We start from the raw sequence: 23,665 nt of genomic DNA, 5'->3' as shown, positions 1-23,665 counted from the left end.
CAAAGATTCATGGCTGATTTGGAACTTCTTCCAAAGAGTCCCGTGAAGAATAAACCTGTGACGAGGTCTGGTATACGGCGCCCAAAGGCCCCCCCTGCGGGACATGCTAAAATCCACATGGACGCGGCAATATCCAAGACACGTAACTGTGGCGCCGCAGCTGCGGTGTGTAGGAGCACCGATGGAAACTTCATGGGCAGTTCAGCGTTGGTGATACATGGGATAACTGATGCTGCAACACTAGAAGCTATTGCATGCAGGGAAGGCCTAGCACTTGCGCAAGATTTACTACTGAATGATTTTGTTATAGCATCGGACTCCAAGCAAATAGTTAATGACATCAAGACAGGAAGCAATGGAAGATACAGAGCAATCACTTCGGAGATCAGGAATCTTTTAGTAGTCTTCAGTTGTAATATTACTTTCGAAGACAGAGCCTCTAATAGCGATGCCGATAGGTTAGCCAAGTTTGCACATTCATTGGATCGGGGTAGGCACTTGTGGTTTTTTGGAACCCCATGATCCTTTTTGTATCCCACTTAAATGTGGTCTATGAGCAATAAAAACTTGGTTAACCCCTCAAAAAAAAAACTGCCAATTCACAGATCTACAACACCTAGCCAAAATCTTGTCAACCCACCCAAAAGAAGAAATATTGTTAAACTGCATTGGCAGTGCACCACTGTCCCGAATTACACCAGCTACAGTTTCCAGCACCAGTCACACATGAGAGGTCAAACATTCTGCCGGACAATCTTTGGTGTGTCAATTGGGTTCTTGCTGCTGGTGGCGAGGCATTCCAGCCCGAAATCAGCCCGAAATATTGTTGGGCATGTTTCTTGGTGAGCCGCCTCAGATCCTTCCCTCCACCGGAAGATGTGTGTATCGGGACCTTTCAGGTTTAGGGAGGCAACTGTTCCAGGGATGTAGTTCTTTGCTCAAACCAGCTCGGACTCCACCGCGTCTTGCCGCCACCAAGGGACCCCAGCCTTGTAATAGTGGTGCTCGCCTTCATAATCCCACGAGATTTCAGATGCTTGCAGACCAATTACGGATTTCGGTTCCTTGCCATGGCAAGCAACCCACGCTTCAACAGCAGCAGCCTTTTCCTCTTCATTGTTGTAATTCAAGCTCGCCCTACCATATGGGTTTATGCTTGGATTAGCCATTGCTGCGATCACTCCAGTCATGTACGCAGAATCCCCAACAATTGGAGCACCTATAGCAGCAAGCTGTGCTCTAATCTGCATATCAATGAATTTACATATTACAATGCCTGTGTGGTTATAAGAAACAGTGTACATAAACAATGTACCAATGAATGAAACAACTGCAAATTGACAAATTGTTCAATTTCAAAAAACAAGCAACGTTTGTACTTCGATGCAACACAAGACAACTTCAGATTGAGCTTAAGAGCAACCAGATATTCGCATTAGTACTCTTTATTCTGTATCCAATCATCAAGGAGGAAAGGAAACACAGGGAACTTCTTGTACCAGTTTTGAAAATGAGAAATCAGGGCTTTATGCATTGTCAAGATTAACCAAAGCATTCTTGATCCACGAAACTGCTATCTCATATGATCCATGTAAATGTTCTGATTACACTAAATAACAAAAGCAGAATAGGCTTAATTTTACAGTTTACATCAGAGTATCCTATTCCTAGACAAGAGCCTGTTAGTTTTAATTTTCTTAGGCTACCAAAGGAAAATAGAAAAGGTCTTTAACGGTGTCCTTTCCATAAAATAGGAGTTTGTAACATCACAGATGAACGATGAACCGTAAATAAAGAAACAATTGCTTTGAAGCATAAAGATACGATACCTGATGAGTTTTCCCTGTCATGAGATTGATTTTACATTCATAGGCAGCTTCCTGTTTGGGCCACCCACAGTTGTCCACTTTGTGGACTTTTGTTATCAACGGTTTTGGCCATGGAACCTTCTTACAGTCTAATATCTCCATTTGACAGAGATGCCATCTTTCAATATGATCTGGCAAAGTATAACAAGAACATTAATCTACTAATGTAAGGATAGCAGATTATCTATACATGTCTGGTACAATATCCAATGCTAAGACAATATTACACTAATTACGTTAGTTTATAGCTGCAGATGCTACCCGTCAGGCTAGAAGTTTATGCAAATACTTGTTTCAGTCAAGTCATAGACTGCTTAATTCTTTAACATCCAAACAGCATCGACACAACTGAATGAGTAACAAGGCAGCACACTAAAAAATCTGACATACATGTACTACTTGAGTCTTATACGTAAACAATTGTTTATCTCCAATGAAATCAAGTGGACATGGTTCCACGCGCACCTGAATGAAAAGTAAAAGAGCAGCAAAAATATACGTATTTAAATAATTCCATTTTTTTTAAAACAAACATGGTCGAGTGTTCTACTCACGTGTAAATATTTGTGAAGAAATGTCATCCGTGGTGTTCTGAATGGAGAAGACAAAATCGGTGCTCGCCTAGAACACCATGGATGCCATTTTTTCATGAAAATTTATATGTGGCTAGAACCCTCGGTTATGTTTGCTACAAAACAAAATGATTTCTTTCGCTATTTTTTCATTTTTTACTATTCATCTGGGTGCATGTATGGCCATGAGCCAGGAGCCAAAACTCCGTGTCGCAATGAACGGTCACAATTTAATGATGGTGTGTTACTACATATATGTTAAATCGGAGATTTTAACAGAAATCTAATATGTTTGCGAATCGCAATCCAACATACTTTAACAGTAACATACTAGAGCAACAAACTGCAATTCAGGGATTACCTTCTGCAACAAGTCTGGGAGCACGATTAAGGGGACGCATGTAATGAGTAATTATTCCTGGAGACACAGGTTCCGTTGTAAGCGCGAGATAAACTTTTTTAACCTGTTTTTCCTGTTGCAGAAGAAAAAGAATCCATTGTCACCAGAGTTTCACAGAGCAACATGTTATATTTGAGCAATAAAAGAGCGTACCCTTATCAATCCATGGAAAACTGAGCAGAATTCCTTGGTTTTAGACAATACCACACTGCAAATTCTCAAAGTAAGTGAAAAGGATGGGATTAGTTATTTGCATTCTACAAAGTGTGGTTTATATAAGTTGGTAGCAAAAGACAAACCAGCCCTCAGAACAGTTGTCAATCTGATGAGTTGTCATTAAAGGGCTCTCCAATCCTAATGCACGTGAAGTAAAAACCACACAGGATTCCTCAATATTATCAGTTGCACCTCCTACCTACACATTGAAAAATTATCAACGGATATTAGTTTGGAATTTGGACCCTTAAACTTCTATCCATGGCCTAATGCACTAACTAGATCTTTCCTCAACCCACTAGCTCTGAAACTAAAAATCATGTTTCACGAATAATCCTGGTCTTACATTTGTGCATCCTCTTACATCAGTGGTGTATAGTTTTTAAAATTATGTGAGGCCAGCAATTAGCTACGTTTTAATTTTATGAAGCCACGATTTAGTTACATTTTAATTTAAATGGAGCCAACATTTAGTGAAGTAAATGATTTAGTGAAGTAAACGGATTGCATAGTCAATGGAATTTTGAAGACACAGATAATAAGTGCTTAAATTAGAGAAACCAGATAGCTACTTGCAGAAACATAACCAGTACTTGCAGAAAGACCTTGGAAATGTACATAAGATATAAAAGCCGGGGAGAAAGGAAAAAAAAAAAAGATCATACTGATGTTGCAGCTGGCTTATTGAGGACAACAAAGTCATCAGTGGTCGCCACTACCCTGGATTTCCAGTCAATTTCATAGCACCTGATAATATTTGGTAAACCACGGACGCATTAGTACACAACCCAATGTGGTCAATCAGCATCACAGTAGTTATAGTACATAACTGATAGTAGTCACCAATGCAAACCATCCTAGCAGATAAAAATAACTACGGAATTTTACCTGGGGAACCGTTTGGGATGCACATGAACCCTTAGATAAGTGCCGGCCTCGAGGCGCTGGCTGGGGTCCGTCACCCGGAACGTCTTCTGCGCCTCCCTCACGGTCTTCCCTTTAATGGACGCCCTCTGGCGAAGGAGCGAAGGCTCTGTCACCTCTCTGAAGATCCTCACATGCTCCGGAGCAGCGTAGGGGGGCGGCTGCGGCGCAACAAGGGCGTAGTACACGGCCCCGAACCTGATGAGATCTGCAACGTACCTTCACGCCCACAATGTTACCAAATCACTCGTGCGCCGGCCTAGGCATTTCACCTTCCAATAAGCTAGCGTAACAGATACAGATGCAGAGCGTATGGGTGCTTACAGAGGGGGGAGGTTGAGGGACCTGGAGATGAAATCGCCGGCGACCTCGTCTTCCCGGGCGACGAGGTGCTCGATCCTCGGAGGGTCGTCCTTCGACGGGCAGGGCAGAAGCCTGTCGTACGCTGGGTACCTGCAGGTGCGGTAGATGCCAACACCATCAGTGTGCTGCCTGCGGAGCAGAAGCTGCTCGCGAGGGCGGGGTTGAGGGGAGCTTACGAGGTGGCTGTTAGGGCCTCTACGGGGTCGGCGGCTCTGGTTGCTCTGGCGGTGGCCGCGGCGTCGAGGTGCGTGGTGGGGGAGAAGCGGCGGCGGCGGCGTGGGATGCGGTGGGTGGTGAGGAGCGGGGAGGAGGAGTAGAGGGCGCGGGGGAGGAGGGGGGGCGGCGGCAAGGGCCGGTGCCATAGCTGTGGGAGGAGGGAGGCCAAGGACGCCGCGGGCTTCGCCATTCCGGCGGGCGGCGGCGGGGTTCAGCTTTTCCCCTTTGTTGGGGTTTTTGCCGTTCTGCCTTTGGGCTCGCCTAAGATAAGATGGCGATATTTTTCGTGCTAAATATAGTTTTATTTCGTCTAAACTTTGTCTAAACTAGTATAGCATAAATTTGTAGAAAAAGTGTCTAGGATTACAGTATTCACAAACCAATTTTGTTCCTACCCCCTTAGATAATTTCTCGCCGTTATGAAATATATTTGAGGCACGGAAAATTTTCTTACAAGTTTAGCAAAAAAAAACAGATCTAATCACGTGTATAGTTTTTCCCCCTTCTCTATCTAATCAAGCATCCCCTAACCAGGACAAAAAATGTTTCATGGGAGAGGTTGGTGCCGTGTTGCCGGGCGAAGGCCGTAGAGCAACGAGGAGGTCCTGATCGCACGCGTGCTTTGTGGAGGGCTGCGGTGGAATGGCGAAGGAGATGTATGCTCGAGTGGCGGTCTTTGTCAGACGGTGTTGGAGATCCAGTGCGGTGATCTTCAATGGCCGAATGGCAACCCAGCCTGACTGGGTCATCCTAGAAGAGGGAGTCGGTGCATGGTCATGGACGGCAGCAAGCTCGACATTAGATAGAGACCTATCGTGCAACGGCATGTATGCTCGAGTGGCTGTTTTATATATATATATATATATATTTATATATATATATATATATATATATATATATATATATATATATATATATATATATATATATATATATTAGAGAGTCTTGAAGTTTGGTTTGGAGCATCGAGACGGCGACATTGCTATAATGCAGGAAAAATATTCTTCCTGACATTTTCCCGTTCCGTTGATGTGCTAATCATCTGCGGAGGTGAAGCTGTGTCTTCGGCGGGTCTTCCGGGATCCTGTCGGTTTAGGTTCCCCGTTGATACATCTGGATTTGGCTGCTTTCATGGTCTTTAAAGTTTCTACAAGGCCTTATCAATGTTTTCTTCTTCATTGTTGCGATTTGCGAAGAACTATGACACTTAATATATTCATCCGTTCCTAAATACTTCCTCCGTCCGGAAATACTTGTCCTAGGGAGTATAAGTTGATGAGCAATAAGCCACGGCGACTAAGTCCAGAGTGTGTGCGTGCACGAGCTGGGCGTGTCGGGTGTAGTCTGTGGTGGCGTGAGTCATAGACTAGGCATAGTCTAACCATTGTATGGCCATGGTCCGACTTGTGTGTAGTCTGGCCATGGTTTGGGGTGTGTCTGACTAGTGTCCAGGTTGCGTGCGTCTGTGCGTGCGTAGCTCGGTGGTGTGCGTGCGTGTGCGCATCCATCGGGCTGGAGTAGGACTAGGTCCAGGTGGTTAAGGGATCGCAAGGCGGGCATGATCGCTGCGGGCTCACCACGAGCCGTCGCATTCGTGCGCGAGGTGGCCGCGAGCGGAGCGGGCCGATCGGGGCGCCAGCAAGGGTGGGAGCGCGTGGGTCGTGCCCAGCGCAGGCCCGGTTATAAAAGCCTCGAGTCGATCGTTGTAACCGTGGCCTATGGAGTCGAGTATGAGCTCGGGGAAATTTCGTCGTTCGTGCGGCGGGGCGTACGTGCGCCGGAAACTCCACCATGTCCTCTGTGTATTCCTTTTGTTCTTCTTCTTCTGTCATGTGAGTGCAGCAAGAGCGAGGGAGAGCCAGGTGAGAGACAGAGAGAGAGCTAGGGCAAGGGGTAGACACCAACAATTGGCATCAGTCGTCTAAACTTTGTCTAAACTAGTATAGCATAAATTTGTAGAAAAAGTATCTAGGATTACAGTATTCACAAACCAATTTTGTTCCTACCCCTTAGATAATTTCTCGCCGTTATGGAATATATTTGAGGCACGGAAAATTTTCTTACAAGTTTAGCACAAAAAAATCAGATCTAATCACGTGTATAGTTTTCCCCCCTTCTCTATCTAATCAAGCATCCCCTAACCAGGACAAAAAATGTTTCGTGGAGAGAGGTTGGTGCCGTGTTGCCGGGCGAAGGCCGTAGAGCAACGAGGAGGTCCTGATCGCGCGCGTGCTTTGTGGAGGGCTGCGGTGGAATGGCGAAGGAGATGTATGCTCGAGTGGCGGTCTTTGTCAGACGGTGTTGGAGATCCAGTGCGGTGATCTTCAATGGCCGAATGGCAACCCAGCCTGACTGGGTCATCCTAGAAGAGGGAGTCGGTGCATGGTCATGGACGGCAGCTAGCTCGACATTAGATAGAGACCTATCGTGCAACGGCATGTATGCTCGAGTGGCTGTTATATATATATATATATATATTAGAGAATCTTGAAGTTTGGTTTGGAGCATCGAGACGGCGACATTGCTATAATGCAGGAAAAATATTCTTCCTCACATTTTCCCGTTCCGTTGATGTGCTAATCATCTGCGGAGGTGAAGCTGTGTCTTCGGCGGGTCTTCCGGGATCCTGTCGGTTTAGGTTCCCCGTTGATACATCTGGATTTGGCTGCTTTCATGGTCTTTAAAGTTTCTACAAGGCCTTATCAATGTTTTCTTCTTCATTGTTGCGATTTGCGAAGAACTATGACACTTAATATATTCATCCGTTCCTAAATACTTCCTCCGTCCGGAAATACTTGTCCTAGGGAGTATAAGTTGATGGGCAATAAGCCACGGCGACTACGTCCAGAGTGTGTGCGTGCACGAGCTGGGCGTGTCGGGTGTAGTCTGTGGTGGCGTGAGTCATAGACTAGGCATAGTCCAACCATTGTATGGCCATGGTCCGACTTGTGTGTAGTCTGGCCATGGTTTGGGGTGTGTCTGACTAGTGTCCAGGTTGCGTGCGTCTGTGCGTGCGTAGCTCGGTGGTGTGCGTGCGTGTGCGCATCCATCGGGCTGGAGTAGGACTAGGTCCAGGTGGTTAAGGGATCGCAAGGCGGGCATGATCGCTGCGGGCTCACCACGAGCCGTCGCATTCGTGCGCGAGGTGGCCGCGAGCGGAGCGGGCCGATCGGGGCGCCAGCAAGGGTGGGAGCGCGTGGGTCGTGCCCAGCGCAGGCCCGGTTATAAAAGCCTCGAGTCGATCGTTGTAACCGTGGCCTATGGAGTCGAGTATGAGCTCGGGGAAATTTCGTCGTTCGTGCAGCGGGGCGTACGTGCGCCGGAAACTCCACCGTGTCCTCTGTGTATTCCTTTTCTTCTTCTTCTTCTTCTGTCATGTGAGTGCAGCAAGAGAGAGGGAGAGCCAGGTGAGAGACAGAGAGAGAGCTAGGGCAAGGGGTAGACACCAACAATTGGCATCAGTCGTCTAAACTTTGTCTAAACTAGTATAGCATAAATTTGTAGAAAAAGTATCTAGGATTACAGTATTCACAAACCAATTTTGTTCCTACCCCCTTAGATAATTTCTCGCCGTTATGGAATATATTTGAGGCACGGAAAATTTTCTTACAAGTTTAGCACAAAAAAACAGATCTAATCACGTGTATAGTTTTCCCCCCTTCTCTATCTAATCAAGCATCCCCTAACCAGGACAAAAAATGTTTCGTGGAGAGAGGTTGGTGCCGTGTTGCCGGGCGAAGGCCGTAGAGCAACGAAGAGGTCCTGATCGCGCACGTGCTTTGTGGAGGGCTGCGGTGGAATGGCGAAGGAGATGTATGCTCGAGTGGCGGTCTTTGTCAGACGGTGTTGGAGATCCAGTGCGGTGATCTTCAATGGCCGAATGGCAACCCAGCCTGACTGGGTCATCCTAGAAGAGGGAGTCGGTGCATGGTCATGGACGGCAGCTAGCTCGACATTAGATAGAGACCTATCGTGCAACGGCATGTATGCTCGAGTGGCTGTTATATATATATATATATATATATATATATATATATTAGAGAGTCTTGAAGTTTGGTTTGGAGCATCGAGACGGCGACATTGCTATAATGCAGGAAAAATATTCTTCCTGACATTTTCCCGTTCCGTTGATGTGCTAATCATCTGCGGAGGTGAAGCTGTGTCTTCGGCGGGTCTTCCGGGATCCTGTCGGTTTAGGTTCCCCGTTGATACATCTGGATTTGGCTGCTTTCATGGTCTTTAAAGTTTCTACAAGGCCTTATCAATGTTTTCTTCTTCATTGTTGCGATTTGCGAAGAACTATGACACTTAATATATTCATCCGTTCCTAAATACTTCCTCCGTCCGGAAATACTTGTCCTAGGGAGTATAAGTTGATGGGCAATAAGCCACGGCGACTACGTCCAGAGTGTGTGCGTGCACGAGCTGGGCGTGTCGGGTGTAGTCTGTGGTGGCGTGAGTCATAGACTAGGCATAGTCTAACCATTGTATGGCCATGGTCCGACTTGTGTGTAGTCTGGCCATGGTTTGGGGTGTGTCTGACTAGTGTCCAGGTTGCGTGCGTCTGTGCGTGCGTAGCTCGGTGGTGTGCGTGCGTGTGCGCATCCATCGGGCTGGAGTAGGACTAGGTCCAGGTAGTTAAGGGATCGCAAGGCGGGCATGATCGCTGCGGGCTCACCACGAGCCGTCGCATTCGTGCGCGAGGTGGCCGCGAGCGGAGCGGGCCGATCGGGGCGCCAGCAAGGGTGGGAGCGCGTGGGTCGTGCCCAGCGCAGGCCCGGTTATAAAAGCCTCGAGTCGATCGTTGTAACCGTGGCCTATGGAGTCGAGTATGAGCTCGGGGAAATTTCGTCGTTCGTGCGGCGGGGCGTACGTGCGCCGGAAACTCCACCGTGTCCTCTATGTATTCCTTTTCTTCTTCTTCTTCTGTCATGTGAGTGCAGCAAGAGAGAGGGAGAGCCAGGTGAGAGACAGAGAGAGAGCTAGGGCAAGGGGTAGACACCAACAATTGGCATCAGTCGTCTAAACTTTGTCTAAACTAGTATAGCATAAATTTGTAGAAAAAGTATCTAGGATTACAGTATTCACAAACCAATTTTGTTCCTACCCCCTTAGATAATTTCTCGCCGTTATGGAATATATTTGAGGCACGGAAAATTTTCTTACAAGTTTAGCACAAAAAAATCAGATCTAATCACGTGTATAGTTTTCCCCCCTTCTCTATCTAATCAAGCATCCCCTAACCAGGACAAAAAATGTTTCGTGGAGAGAGGTTGGTGCCGTGTTGCCGGGCGAAGGCCGTAGAGCAACGAGGAGGTCCTGATCGCGCGCGTGCTTTGTGGAGGGCTGCGGTGGAATGGCGAAGGAGATGTATGCTCGAGTGGCGGTCTTTGTCAGACGGTGTTGGAGATCCAGTGCGGTGATCTTCAATGGCCGAATGGCAACCCAGCCTGACTGGGTCATCCTAGAAGAGGGAGTCGGTGCATGGTCATGGACGGCAGCTAGCTCGACATTAGATAGAGACCTATCGTGCAACGGCATGTATGCTCGAGTGGCTGTTATATATATATATATATATATATATATATATATATATATATATATATATATATATATATATATATATATATATATGTATATATATATATATTAGAGAGTCTTGAAGTTTGGTTTGGAGCATCGAGACGGCGACATTGCTATAATGCAGGAAAAATATTCTTCCTGACATTTTCCCGTTCCGTTGATGTGCTTATCATCTGCGGAGGTGAAGCTGTGTCTTCGGCGGGTCTTCGGGATCCTGTCGGTTTAGGTTCCCCGTTGATACATCTGGATTTGGCTGCTTTCATGGTCTTTAAAGTTTCTACAAGGCCTTATCAATGTTTTCTTCTTCATTGTTGCGATTTGCGAAGAACTATGACACTTAATATATTCATCCGTTCCTAAATACTTCCTCCGTCCGGAAATACTTGTCCTAGGGAGTATAAGTTGATGGGCAATAAGCCACGGCGACTACGTCCAGAGTGTGTGCGTGCACGAGCTGGGCGTGTCGGGTGTAGTCTGTGGTGGCGTGAGTCATAGACTAGGCATAGTCTAACCATTGTATGGCCATGGTCCGACTTGTGTGTAGTCTGGCCATGGTTTGGGGTGTGTCTGACTAGTGTCCAGGTTGCGTGCGTCTGTGCGTGCGTAGCTCGGTGGTGTGCGTGCGTGTGCGCATCCATCGGGCTGGAGTAGGACTAGGTCCAGGTGGTTAAGGGATCGCAAGGCGGGCATGATCGTTGCGGGCTCACCGCGAGCCGTCGCATTCGTGCGCGAGGTGGTCGCGAGCGGAGCGGGCCGATCGGGGCGCCAGCAAGGGTGGGAGCGCGTGGGTCGTGCCCAGCGCAGGCCCGGTTATAAAAGCCTCGAGTCGATCGTTGTAACCGTGGCCTATGGAGTCGAGTATGAGCTCGGGGAAATTTCGTCGTTCGTGCGGCGGGGCGTACGTGCGCCGGAAACTCCACCGTGTCCTCTGTGTATTCCTTTTCTTCTTCTTCTTCTGTCATGTGAGTGCAGCAAGAGCGAGGGAGAGCCAGGTGAGAGACAGAGAGAGAGCTAGGGCAAGGGGTAGACACCAACAATTGGCATCAGTCGTCTAAACTTTGTCTAAACTAGTATAGCATAAATTTGTAGAAAAAGTATCTAGGATTACAGTATTCACAAACCAATTTTGTTCCTACCCCTTAGATAATTTCTCGCCGTTATGGAATATATTTGAGGCACGGAAAATTTTCTTACAAGTTTAGCACAAAAAAATCAGATCTAATCACGTGTATAGTTTTCCCCCCTTCTCTATCTAATCAAGCATCCCCTAACCAGGACAAAAAATGTTTCGTGGAGAGAGGTTGGTGCCGTGTTGCCGGGCGAAGGCCGTAGAGCAACGAGGAGGTCCTGATCGCGCGCGTGCTTTGTGGAGGGCTGCGGTTGGAATGGCGAAGGAGATGTATGCTCGAGTGGCGGTCTTTGTCAGACGGTGTTGGAGATCCAGTGCGGTGATCTTCAATGGCCGAATGGCAACCCAGCCTGACTGGGTCATCCTAGAAGAGGGAGTCGGTGCATGGTCATGGACGGCAGCTAGCTCGACATTAGATAGAGACCTATCGTGCAACGGCATGTATGCTCGAGTGGCTGTTATATATATATATATATATATATATATATATATATATATATATATATATATATATATATTAGAGAATCTTGAAGTTTGGTTTGGAGCATCGAGACGGCGACATTGCTATAATGCAGGAAAAATATTCTTCCTGACATTTTCCCGTTCCGTTGATGTGCTAATCATCTGCGGAGGTGAAGCTGTGTCTTCGGCGGGTCTTCCGGGATCCTATCGGTTTAGGTTCCCCGTTGATACATCTGGATTTGGCTGCTTTCATGGTCTTTAAAGTTTTCTACAAGGCCTTATCAATGTTTTCTTCTTCATTGTTGCGATTTGCGAAGAACTATGACACTTAATATATTCATCCGTTCCTAAATACTTCCTCCGTCCGGAAATACTTGTCCTAGGGAGTATAAGTTGATGGGCAATAAGCCACGGCGACTACGTCCAGAGTGTGTGCGTGCACGAGCTGGGCGTGTCGGGTGTAGTCTGTGGTGGCGTGAGTCATAGACTAGGCATAGTCCAACCATTGTATGGCCATGGTCCGACTTGTGTGTAGTCTGGCCATGGTTTGGGGTGTGTCTGACTAGTGTCCAGGTTGCGTGTGTCTGTGCGTGCGTAGCTCGGTGGTGTGCGTGCGTGTGCGCATCCATCGGGCTGGAGTAGGACTAGGTCCAGGTGGTTAAGGGATCGCAAGGCGGGCATGATCGCTGCGGGCTCACCACGAGCCGTCGCATTCGTGCGCGAGGTGGCCGCGAGCGGAGCGGGCCGATCGGGGCGCCAGCAAGGGTGGGAGCGCGTGGGTCGTGCCCAGCGCAGGCCCGGTTATAAAAGCCTCGAGTCGATCGTTGTAACCGTGGCCTATGGAGTCGAGTATGAGCTCGGGGAAATTTCGTCGTTCGTGCGGCGGGGCGTACGTGCGCCGGAAACTCCACCGTGTCCTCTGTGTATTCCTTTTCTTCTTCTTCTTCTGTCATGTGAGTGCAGCAAGAGAGAGGGAGAGCCAGGTGAGAGACAGAGAGAGAGCTAGGGCAAGGGGTAGATACCAACAATTGGCATCAGTCGTCTAAACTTTGTCTAAACTAGTATAGCATAAATTTGTAGAAAAAGTATCTAGGATTACAGTATTCACAAACCAATTTTGTTCCTACCCCCTTAGATAATTTCTCGCCGTTATGGAATATATTTGAGGGACGGAAAATTTTCTTACAAGTTTAGCACAAAAAAATCAGATCTAATCACGTGTATAGTTTTCCCCCCTTCTCTATCTAATCAAGCATCCCCTAACCAGGACAAAAAATGTTTCGTGGAGAGAGGTTTGTGCCGTGTTGCCGGGCGAAGGCCGTAGAGCAACGAAGAGGTCCTGATCGCGCGCGTGCTTTGTGGAGGGCTGCGGTGGAATGGCGAAGGAGATGTATGCTCGAGTGGCGGTCTTTGTCAGACGGTGTTGGAGATCCAGTGCGGTGATCTTCAATGGCCGAATGGCAACCCAGCCTGACTGGGTCATCCTAGAAGAGGGAATCGGTGCATGGTCATGGACGGCAGCTAGCTCGACATTAGATAGAGACCTATCGTGCAACGGCATGTATGCTCGAGTGGCTGTTATATATATATATATATATATATATATATATATATATATATATATATATATATATATATATATATGTATATATATATATATTAGAGAGTCTTGAAGTTTGGTTTGGAGCATCGAGACGGCGACATTGCTATAATGCAGGAAAAATATTCTTCCTGACATTTTCCCGTTCCGTTGATGTGCTAATCATCTGCGGAGGTGAAGCTGTGTCTTCGGCGGGTCTTCCGGGATCCTGTCGGTTTAGGTTCCCCGTTGATACATCTGGATTTGGCTGCTTTCATGGTCTTTAAAGTTTCTACAAGGCCTTATCAATGTTTTCTTCTTCATTGTTGCGATTTGCGAAGAACTATGACACTTAATATATTCATCCGTTCCTAAATACTTCCTCCGTCCGGAAATACTTGTCCTAGGGAGTATAAGTTGATGGGCAATAAGCCACGGCGACTACGTCCAGAGTGTGTGCGTGCACGAGCTGGGCGTGTCGGGTGTAGTCTGTGGTGGCGTGAGTCATAGACTAGGCATAGTCCAACCATTGTATGGCCATGGTCCGACTTGTGTGTAGTCTGGCCATGGTTTGGGGTGTGTCTGACTAGTGTCCAGGTTGCGTGCGTCTGTGCGTGCGTAGCTCGGTGGTGTGCGTGCGTGTGCGCATCCATCGGGCTGGAGTAGGACTAGGTCCAGGTGGTTAAGGGATCGCAAGGCGGGCATGATCGCTGCGGGCTCACCACGAGCCGTCGCATTCGTGCGCGAGGTGGCCGCGAGCGGAGCGGGCCGATCGGGGCGCCAGCAAGGGTGGGAGCGCGTGGGTCGTGCCCAGCGCAGGCCCGGTTATAAAAGCCTCGAGTCGATCGTTGTAACCGTGGCCTATGGAGTCGAGTATGAGCTCGGGGAAATTTCGTCGTTCGTGCGGCGGGGCGTACGTGCGCCGGAAACTCCACCGTGTCCTCTGTGTATTCCTTTTCTTCTTCTTCTTCTGTCATGTGAGTGCAGCAAGAGAGAGGGAGAGCCAGGTGAGAGACAGAGAGAGAGCTAGGGCAAGGGGTAGACACCAACAATTGGCATCAGTCGTCTAAACTTTGTCTAAACTAGTATAGCATAAATTTGTAGAAAAAGTATCTAGGATTACAGTATTCACAAACCAATTTTGTTCCTACCCCCTTAGATAATTTCTCGCCGTTATGGAATATATTTGAGGCACGGAAAATTTTCTTACAAGTTTAGCACAAAAAAATCAGATCTAATCACGTGTATAGTTTTCCCCCCTTCTCTATCTAATCAAGCATCCCCTAACCAGGACAAAAAATGTTTCGTGGAGAGAGGTTGGTGCCGTGTTGCCGGGCGAAGGCCGTAGAGCAACGAGGAGGTCCTGATCGCGCGCGTGCTTTGTGGAGGGCTGCGGTGGAATGGCGAAGGAGATGTATGCTCGAGTGGCGGTCTTTGTCAGACGGTGTTGGAGATCCAGTGCGGTGATCTTCAATGGCCGAATGGCAACCCAGCCTGACTGGGTCATCCTAGAAGAGGGAGTCGGTGGCATGGTCATGGACGGCAGCTAGCTCGACATTAGATAGAGACCTATCGTGCAACGGCATGTATGCTCGAGTGGCTGTTATATATATATATATATATATATATATATATATATATATATATATATATATATATATATATATATATTAGAGAGTCTTGAAGTTTGGTTTGGAGCATCGAGACGGCGACATTGCTATAATGCAGGAAAAATATTCTTCCTGACATTTTCCCGTTACGTTGATGTGCTTATCATCTGCGGAGGTGAAGCTGTGTCTTCGGCGGGTCTTCGGGATCCTGTCGGTTTAGGTTCCCCGTTGATACATCTGGATTTGGCTGCTTTCATGGTCTTTAAAGTTTCTACAAGGCCTTATCAATGTTTTCTTCTTCATTGTTGCGATTTGCGAAGAACTATGACACTTAATATATTCATCCGTTCCTAAATACTTCCTCCGTCCGGAAATACTTGTCCTAGGGAGTATAAGTTGATGGGCAATAAGCCACGGCGACTACGTCCAGAGTGTGTGCGTGCACGAGCTGGGCGTGTCGGGTGTAGTCTGTGGTGGCGTGAGTCATAGACTAGGCATAGTCTAACCATTGTATGGCCATGGTCCGACTTGTGTGTAGTCTGGCCATGGTTTGGGGTGTGTCTGACTAGTGTCCAGGTTGCGTGCGTCTGTGCGTGCGTAGCTCGGTGGTGTGCATGCGTGTGCGCATCCATCGGGCTGGAGTAGGACTAGGTCCAGGTGGTTAAGGGATCGCAAGGCGGGCATGATCGTTGCGGGCTCACCGCGAGCCGTCGCATTCGTGCGCGAGGTGGTCGCGAGCGGAGCGGGCCGATCGGGGCGCCAGCAAGGGTGGGAGCGCGTGGGTCGTGCCCAGCGCAGGCCCGGTTATAAAAGCCTCGAGTCGATCGTTGTAACCGTGGCCTATGGAGTCGAGTATGAGCTCAGGGAAATTTCGCCGTTAGTGCGGCGGGGCGTACGTGCGCCGGAAACTCCACCGTGTCCTCTGTGTATTCCTTTTCTTCTTCTTCTTCTTCTGTCATGTGAGTGCAGCAAGAGAGAGGGAGAGCCAGGTGAGAGACAGAGAGAGAGCTAGGGCAAGGGGTAGACACCAACAATTGGCATCAGAGCCGTTTAGTTTCCGGAGGCCTATGGCGGTGTGACGCCGCTGGGAAGTGGAGGCATTGACGGCGGTGAGCACGGCGGGCGTGGAAGGCCGGGCTGCGCGGCTGCGGTTCGCGGGGAGCGCGTGGCCACGGCGACGCGCGGCGAGTCCAGGCGTGATGGTGGCATGCAACTTCGGCGTCGGGCGATGCGGCAACCGCGGCCCGGGCGCGGTGAGCAGACGGCGCGTGGTGGCATTGGATGAAGGCGATCAAGACGACGGTGACGACGACGAGCCAGGGCTCCTAGGCAGGTCGTGCGGTGACGCCGTGGCTTAGGGGGTGAATGATGGGCAATAAGCCACGGCGACTATGTCCAGAGCGTGTGCGTGCACGAGCTGGGCGTGTCGGGTATAGTCTGTGGTGGCGTGAGTCATAGACTAGGCATAGTCTGACCATTGTATGGCCATGGTCCGACTTATGTGTAGTCTGGCCATGGTTTGGGGTGTGTCTGACTAGTGTCCAGGTTGCGTGCGTCTGTGCGTGCGTAGCTCGGTGGTGTGCGTGCGTGTGCGCATCCATCGGGCTGGAGTAGGACTAGGTCCAGGTGGTTAAGGGATCGCGAGGCGGACGTGATCGCTGCGGGCTCACCGCGAGCCGTGCGCATTCGTGCGCGAGGTGGCCGCGAGCGGAGCGGGCCGATCGGGGCGCCAGCAAGGGTGGGAGCGCGTGGGTCGTGCCCAGCGCAGGCCCGGTTATAGAAGCCTCGAGTCGATCGTTGGAACCGTAGCCTATGGAGTCGAGTATGAGGTCGGGGAAATTTCGCCGTTCGTGCGGCGGGGCGTACGTGAGCCGGAAACTCCACCGTGTCCTCTGTGTATTCCTTTTCTTCTTCTTCTTCTGTCATGTGAGTGGGAGAGCCAAGTGAGAGACGGAGAGAGCTAGGGCAAGGGGTAGACACCAACGTAAGTCTTTATAAAGATTCCACTCTACAGACTACATTTGGATGTATATAGACGTCTTTTAAGTATATGTTCACTCACTTGGCTTCGTATGTGGTCTATAATGGAATCTGTTAAAAAACTTGTATTTAGAAACGGAGGGAGTATGACTTTAGGCATTTTTGAAAGAAAAGAGTAATCTTTTCTGTGACATGAAAAAAAACTGCTTATAAACAGCCAAAGAATTTTTAGCTCCACATGCAGCGATGAGCCGCGCATCAATCGTCGGCGCCGTCGAGGCGGGGTCGATCGGTCACCTCGTCACGTACGCGACGAGGTCGTCCAGTTCCCGGCGCGACGACCCCCCGTCGGCCACGGCGGCGCGAACGGCCTCCCCGAGCGCCCTCGCCCTCTCCCGGACCGTCGCCCCTTCCTCCGAGCGCATCACCCTTTCGATGGCCCCGCGGATGGCGGCCGCCGGCGTGACGTCCCCGCGCTCCTCCCACGGCCGCACGAGGACGCCGGCCCCGAGGTACTTGCACACTAGCTCCGCATCCCATGGCTGGTCGCTGTGCATCGGCCACGCCAGGATGGCCTTCCCGTGGCTCAGCCCCTCCACCGTCGAGTTCCACCCGCAGTGGCTCATGAACGCCGCCGTCGCGCCGTGCGCCAGGATCTCCAGCTGCGGCGCCCACCCGGTGACCACCACGCCCGTCCCCTGAGCCGCCGCGTCGCCGAGCAGGGCTGCCGCCGCTGCCGCGAGCCCGCGCGCGCCGCCGGACTCGCGCATGTCCGCCCGGTCGGCGTCGCGCAGCACCCAAACGAACCGCTGGTTGCTGTCGCGCAGCGCTGCGGCCAGCTCCCTGACCTGCTCTGCCCGGAGAGACGACGTCGTGCCGAACGAAATGTACAGCACCGACGACGGCGGCTGCCTGTCGAGCCATTCCAGGCACTCGTGTCGCTCCGCCGGAGCCTGTGCGGCCGCGGCGGCATCGGTGGCGGGCAGCACCGGGTTCAGAGGCCCGATGGCGAACAGCGTGTGGCCGTCGGAGGAGGAGGCGCTCTGGGCCGCGAGCACGTCGAGGAACTCGCCCTCGAGCGCGCGGCAGGTGTTCACGACCATGCCGGAGCCGGGCGCGCGGCGGCGCTCCTGGCCCATCCGCTTGGCGAGCGCCACGAAGTCCTTGGTCGCGCAGGCGTCGGCCGGGTGGAACACCATCCCGTGCTCCCGCAGGAGGCGGTGGCCGGGGTCCATCCACCCGACGTTGTAGGACGCGGCGAGGCAGTGCACCCCGAGCGCCTCCCCGTTGGGCAGCCGCGCGGCCTCGCCGGCCGCGAACGCCGCCATGCGGTCGTGCAGGACCACGACGCGGCGGTGGGACGCCGAGAGCTCCTGCAGGACCGCGGCCAGCGAGGCCCGGGCGGCGCCGCCGTCGCAGAAGGCCTCGAACAGGGGCTGCATGTGCGTGGGGAACGGCGAGGAGGGGTCGGGGTCCGGGGACGCGTGCGCCGGGACGTCGAGGGCGCGGAAGCGGAGGGCGAGGAGGGAGCCGGCGTCCCAGCCGTGCACGCGCGCGCGGGCCTCCCGGAGGTACGGCTCCGGCGCGGCGAAGTGCACCGGGACCCCCCGCCCCGCGAGCAGCAGCGAGAGGTGCAGGAGCTGGTTCAGGTGGCCCTGCGCCGGGAACGGCACCGTCACGACGGCGAGGGGAAGGGGTTCCATCGCCGCGGGTGATCCAGATCGGAATGCAGCGGCGGCGCGGCTCACAGGCTCGCTTTTGACTCTGTGGAAACGATAGAAACTTCACTGGTAGGAGAGGAGGCGCACTAGTCGCAGCGTGACGCCAGATTAAATTATTGCGTCGTCGGTTCTTGTTGTTCAGATGTGATGAACTCTTACCAGATTCTCGAATTTCCACCTAAAATTACAAAGATTACTCTGCAACATTCGTATACATTATCTTCGTTCAGGTTCCCTAAATAAAAGAATAAGAAAAACTTTCTTCGGGTTAGATTCTGCTGTTATACCGGGCTGGCCCAATTTTCTCCGTGGTTCCAACGTCTTCATGCTGAGATGCATTCTGCCCCGAGCTCTAAATTTGTCAATGCCAATTACCGGGCAGATAGCCAAATCGATACGTCCTAAACGTGAAGTCGGAGCTGTGTCACGGGGCCATGCGGCGGCAATGATCTTCTTTCTCCTATACAAGACTTATGGCCGAAGTCGGAGCTGTCTGGTCCTCAATATGTTTGGTCGGCTGTTTGGCACAAGGCAGCAGGGTTCTCGTGTCTCGTTCGTTCGAAGAGGTCTTAAGGTGTCGTTGTGGTGAAGTCAGAAGCGCTTGTGTTGGGAGGAATGATGACAATGACATTGGAAGCAACTTAGACAATGTCGTCTCCTCGATGGTGTATATTAGTTTTGTGAGTAGCCAGGCTGGATGCCCTACCTTATGGGAAGCCAATAACAGATGAAGAGAACTAACCATGGGTGATAAAATCTGGGCCAATGCCACTGCAAAATAGGGGTGGAGGTCCACACACCATTGACCTGATGTGCATGCGATTCTACCTGGGAGATGAGTCCACTTGCATCGGCCGGGCAGTTGCTATCTTGACGAAGGTGCGTAGATACTTACCAATGATGCCATGCTCGCTTATGAGAGGCAGTTCATGACATTCTTCGATACGTATCCAGAAACATTTGGTCGTCTTGCACTTCTTACGCTAGACAGTTTGTGGCTAGGCGAATCGGACTTCCGCAAGATTTTCAGCATATGCAATCAGCTGGAGTTCCTGTTGTTAGGTTGATCTCTCTCCCGTTCGAGCCCAACGGATCGAACGGGCCCTTGACTCGCGCCCTGATCGAGGGCGCCCAACCAAACCATGGTTGGTGGGCCCCTGTGACCCGCGCTATATAAACAGAGGTGGGGGCCGGGGCGCTATTCACGGGGTTAATCGCTGCCACAACCCCACCTACAATCCCTACCGATCTAGGGTTAGCGCGGTGCTCACGGGAAGCTCCACCTCCACCTCGCCAACTCTGCCATCGCCGTGCGCCCCAGCACCACGATGGCCTCCAGCTCGGGTTCATCTACTGCTACACAAGGTAGGTTCACCGGATCTACTAGCCTACTCCGATCTAAAGAGCTGGGTTCATCTACTGCTACACAAGGTAGGTTCACCGGATCTACTAGCCTACTCCGATCTAAAGAACTATCAATGGTATCAGCCAGATCGGGCTAGTTTGATTTCGGTACAAAGAAACAACAACAGAAAAAGAAAAAGAAAAGAGACCCCCCCCCAAAAGAACCCTAACCCTAAAAGAACAATAGGGGCAAAGGGCAAAGAAATCACGCCGCCGCAAGGCCGCGCCGTTCCTCTCGATCCCCACACGCATCGGCAAGCCGAGGTGCGGGGAAGAAGAACACAGCCTCCCCAAGGGGGCAAAAGGGCACCACCACCGCACCGCTTGACGGCGGCGCGCTCTCCCACGGGAGCTCGCGCACACCGGCAAGGGGGACAGAGGGGGCACCGCTGCTTCACGCCGTCGTTGTCCTCGGTGAACACAGAGAGGATAAGTGGGTGGTGGAGAAACAGAGAAACAAGGAAGGGGTGGAATAGATGGCAGGAGCCCAGGCTCGCGCGGCGCGGTGGTTTTGATGCCGTTGCCAGCGGCCGGGGCGAAGCTCCTCCACCGGCGCCGTCGCGCGTAGTGGAGCAAAGGAAGGCTCAGCCCCGCCTCTCTCTCTCTCTCTCTCTGTTACAGGAGGGTGCAGGGAGGAACGGAGGGCGTAGGGAAAAGGAGGCCCGCGCGGCGCGGTGGCCGGTCGACGCCGTCGCCGGCGCCCTGGGCGCGGCGCGATGCCCACGCGTTTGGGACAAAGCGACAAATCAAAGGAAGGGCTCGCCCCTAGTCCTCTCTGCAACAGAAAAGGGAAGTTGGAGGGAGGAAACGAAAGAGGGAAGAGAAAGAGTGCGCCGCGCCGGGCAGACTTGCCGTCGGCGGCTGGCCGGTGGCCAGTGAAGTGAGCTCTGCCCCGAGCGGGCGAGAGCGGCGCGACAGAGAGGACGGGAGCGAGAGGCTGAGAGGCAAGCTGCGCGCGAGGGGGAGGCAGTTTTGATCCAGCTAAAAGGGCGCTGGACCGTCCGATCAGATCGGACGACCACGAGCGAAACCCTAGCTCAGCCGCTGCGGGCCACTGGGCCGAAAGAGAAGGCGCGAGCTGGGCCGAGGCCGCCAGCTCCGGGCGCAGTCGCCGCTGGGCCGTGCCAGCCGCCGCGGGCGCGCTGGGTCCAGGCCGACTGGGCCGCGCGCTGGGCCGAGGCCTTAGCCGCACGCCATTGCTGCTGTAGATTTTGTCCAGTTTCTGGGCAGATTTTAAATAGCTTTCCTATGCAATTTTTTCCAACGAAAATTTTGTCTAGAAAATAGAAAAGTGACAGAAAAAGTTTCTGAAAATGCAAAAAGAAAATTTTCAGAAAATAAATGTTCATGAATTTTATAAAGAAAATTAAAAAGTTCCTAATTTTTTATTCTGTCAAAGAAAAAGTTTCTGTAAAGAGTAAAAGTTCGTGAATTTTTATTCATGATTTTCCGCTGCGTAAATAATTAATAGTGCTCTTTTACAAAGAAATAAAAGTTTAGATAGAATTATGTTTTTAAGAGCATGTTAAAGTAATTATTAAAATGAATATGATTATGTTATTTTTATGACCAACGTTGTTAATAACATGATCATGTTTTATTTTTTAAAATAAAAGTGCTCTTTTAAAAGTGAATAGAATTAAAGTAAAAGATTAAATTGTTGCTTCTGTAATGCATGTTTTAACCAACTGGTTAAAATTGCTTAGAGAGTAAAAGAGTACAGATTGTTTTTTTGAATAGAATATTGTAAAGTTTCCGTTGCAAAGTAAAAGTTTTATCCTGCAATTAAATTGGAACCAACGGGAAAGTTTAATTGGAAGAAATGCTCTAAGCAATGTTTTTCCCCTGTGCGTGAAATAAGATGCAGATAGTTTCCGCTATGACAAAGGAAAAGATATTTGTTTTAAAGTTAAAAATATGGTATTGTTATTTTCTGACCAACGTTGATGATAACAGTGCTATAATTCTATGAGTCTTATGTTCAAAGTTTAAATCTCTGATAAATTTGGTATCAAAGTGATCAATTTTTTAGAGAACGGATAAAGATCAAGAAATGCTCTTGAACTAGAGAAATGTATATTGCTTGTTCCCGCTGCAATAAAGTTGATGGTGAAGATTAATTCTTAGCAAAGTTGTTTAATAGATATACTATCATCACATTGTTTATAAGTTATATGCATTATTTCCATTTCCGCCCAACGGTGATATGGAATTAATGTATAAGGATGATGTTTATTCTAATTCTGCCACAATGGTGATTTAGAATATAAAAGAAAGTTTCAAAAGTTTAATGTGCATTTCTTTTAACCAGACCAACATAGGGTTATTTTTTATGCCCATCATTATTGATTATTGGCTAAGTTTTCTCAGACTAAAAGTTTTGCATGCTTTCATTCGTGAAAGCGAATGGCTGGGTACTTGTGACCCAAAAGATGACCAAGAAAAGTCATAACGTGAGGGAGTATGTTCTCTCTAAAGAATGGCATAAAAAGAAAAGAGATAGATCATTCAGAGTCTTGGTTGATGAATGTCTTTCATGTACTCTCTATGAAGAAGTTTTTTCAGTCAACATGATTTGAGATGAAAAAAGTAACATGCGTGTTTAATTTGACCAACGTCGGATCAAGCATGTGTGTCAAAGAGCATTCAGATTTATTCTTAAATTTGATGATTGAATATGCAGTCAAAAGTGCCAATTCTGGCATTTATGTTCCCTTACAGGGAATTACCCGCATGGCGGGAAAAGATGATTATGATAAAACCTGCATGGCGGAAAAAGTCTGGGAAAATACCTGCGTAACGGGGTAAAGCTGACATAATATTATGTCAAAAATCCCGTATGGCGGGAGAAATTCTGGCAAGAGAAAAATATGATAACTCATGTGCTTTTAATGTATCCCACTCTGAGAGAAAAGAATGGAGTAGCTGAAAGGCGCAACCGTACACTTATGGATATGGTGCGCAGCATGATGAGTTATTCCAACTTGCCATTGGGATTATGGATGGAGGCGCTTAAAACCACCATTCACATTCTCGATAGAGTACCAAGCAAGTCGGTGCCCAAAACACCGTACGAGCTATGGACAGGAAGGATGCCCTCCCTACAACACTTCAGGGTGTGGGGGTGCCTTGCTGAGGCCAAAATGTTTAATCCAAACATTGCAAAGTTAGATCCCAAAACAGTAAGTTGCCATTTCATTGGCTATCCAGACAGATCAAAAGGTTTTCGTTTCTACTGCCCTGACAGATATACAAAGTTTGTAGAAACGAGGCATGCAGTCTTCTTAGAGGACGAAATGATGAGGGGGAGCTTGGTAGCTCGGAAAATTGATCTTGAGGAGAAGAGGGTGCATGCACCTAATCCGATGATTCATGAGCCATTTTTCTCACTACCAGTTGCAACTCCACCCATGACAGCTATGGGGGAAGACCCGGAACCTGTCCGCCAGGAGCCGACTGAACCCGTTGTTGAGCATGAAAGGGAGGTGCAACAGCAAATTTTAGAAGAAGTGCCAGAAGTTGAGGCACAAAATGTGCCAGAAGCTGAGGCCCTTAGAAGGCCTACAAGACCAAGAAAGCTATTTCTACTGACTTTAAAGTTTATAACACAGAAATGGTTCATATGGAAAAATATCCCA

General features: G+C 49.7%; 2 protein-coding genes across 2 annotated transcripts; both read right to left on the bottom strand.

Moving 5' to 3' along the window:
- Positions 1-400: 400 nt before the first annotated feature.
- Positions 401-4,831, bottom strand: LOC123051723 (RNA pseudouridine synthase 6, chloroplastic). Its single transcript, XM_044474687.1, has 9 exons — positions 4,520-4,831; positions 4,305-4,433; positions 3,945-4,199; positions 3,722-3,803; positions 3,140-3,255; positions 2,994-3,048; positions 2,802-2,913; positions 1,830-1,999; positions 401-1,244 (listed from the first exon to the last, which is right to left on the bottom strand). The coding sequence occupies exons 1-9, from the start codon at positions 4,747-4,749 to the stop codon at positions 939-941; spliced, it is 1,455 nt and encodes a 484-aa protein (XP_044330622.1). The 5' UTR covers positions 4,750-4,831; the 3' UTR covers positions 401-938.
- Positions 4,832-16,964: 12,133 nt separating this feature from the next.
- Positions 16,965-18,817, bottom strand: LOC123048821 (cis-zeatin O-glucosyltransferase 1-like). Its single transcript, XM_044471849.1, has one exon. It carries the CDS (start codon positions 18,603-18,605, stop codon positions 17,196-17,198), a length of 1,410 nt encoding a protein of 469 aa, XP_044327784.1. The 5' UTR covers positions 18,606-18,817; the 3' UTR covers positions 16,965-17,195.
- Positions 18,818-23,665: the final 4,848 nt, after the last annotated feature.

This window comes from Triticum aestivum, chromosome 2D (assembly GCF_018294505.1).
Source record: "Triticum aestivum cultivar Chinese Spring chromosome 2D, IWGSC CS RefSeq v2.1, whole genome shotgun sequence".
In the NCBI taxonomy this organism is placed as follows: Eukaryota; Viridiplantae; Streptophyta; class Magnoliopsida; order Poales; family Poaceae; genus Triticum; species Triticum aestivum.
Note: the sequence above shows the minus strand (reverse complement) of the source record. Positions and strands in the feature narration are given on the sequence as shown.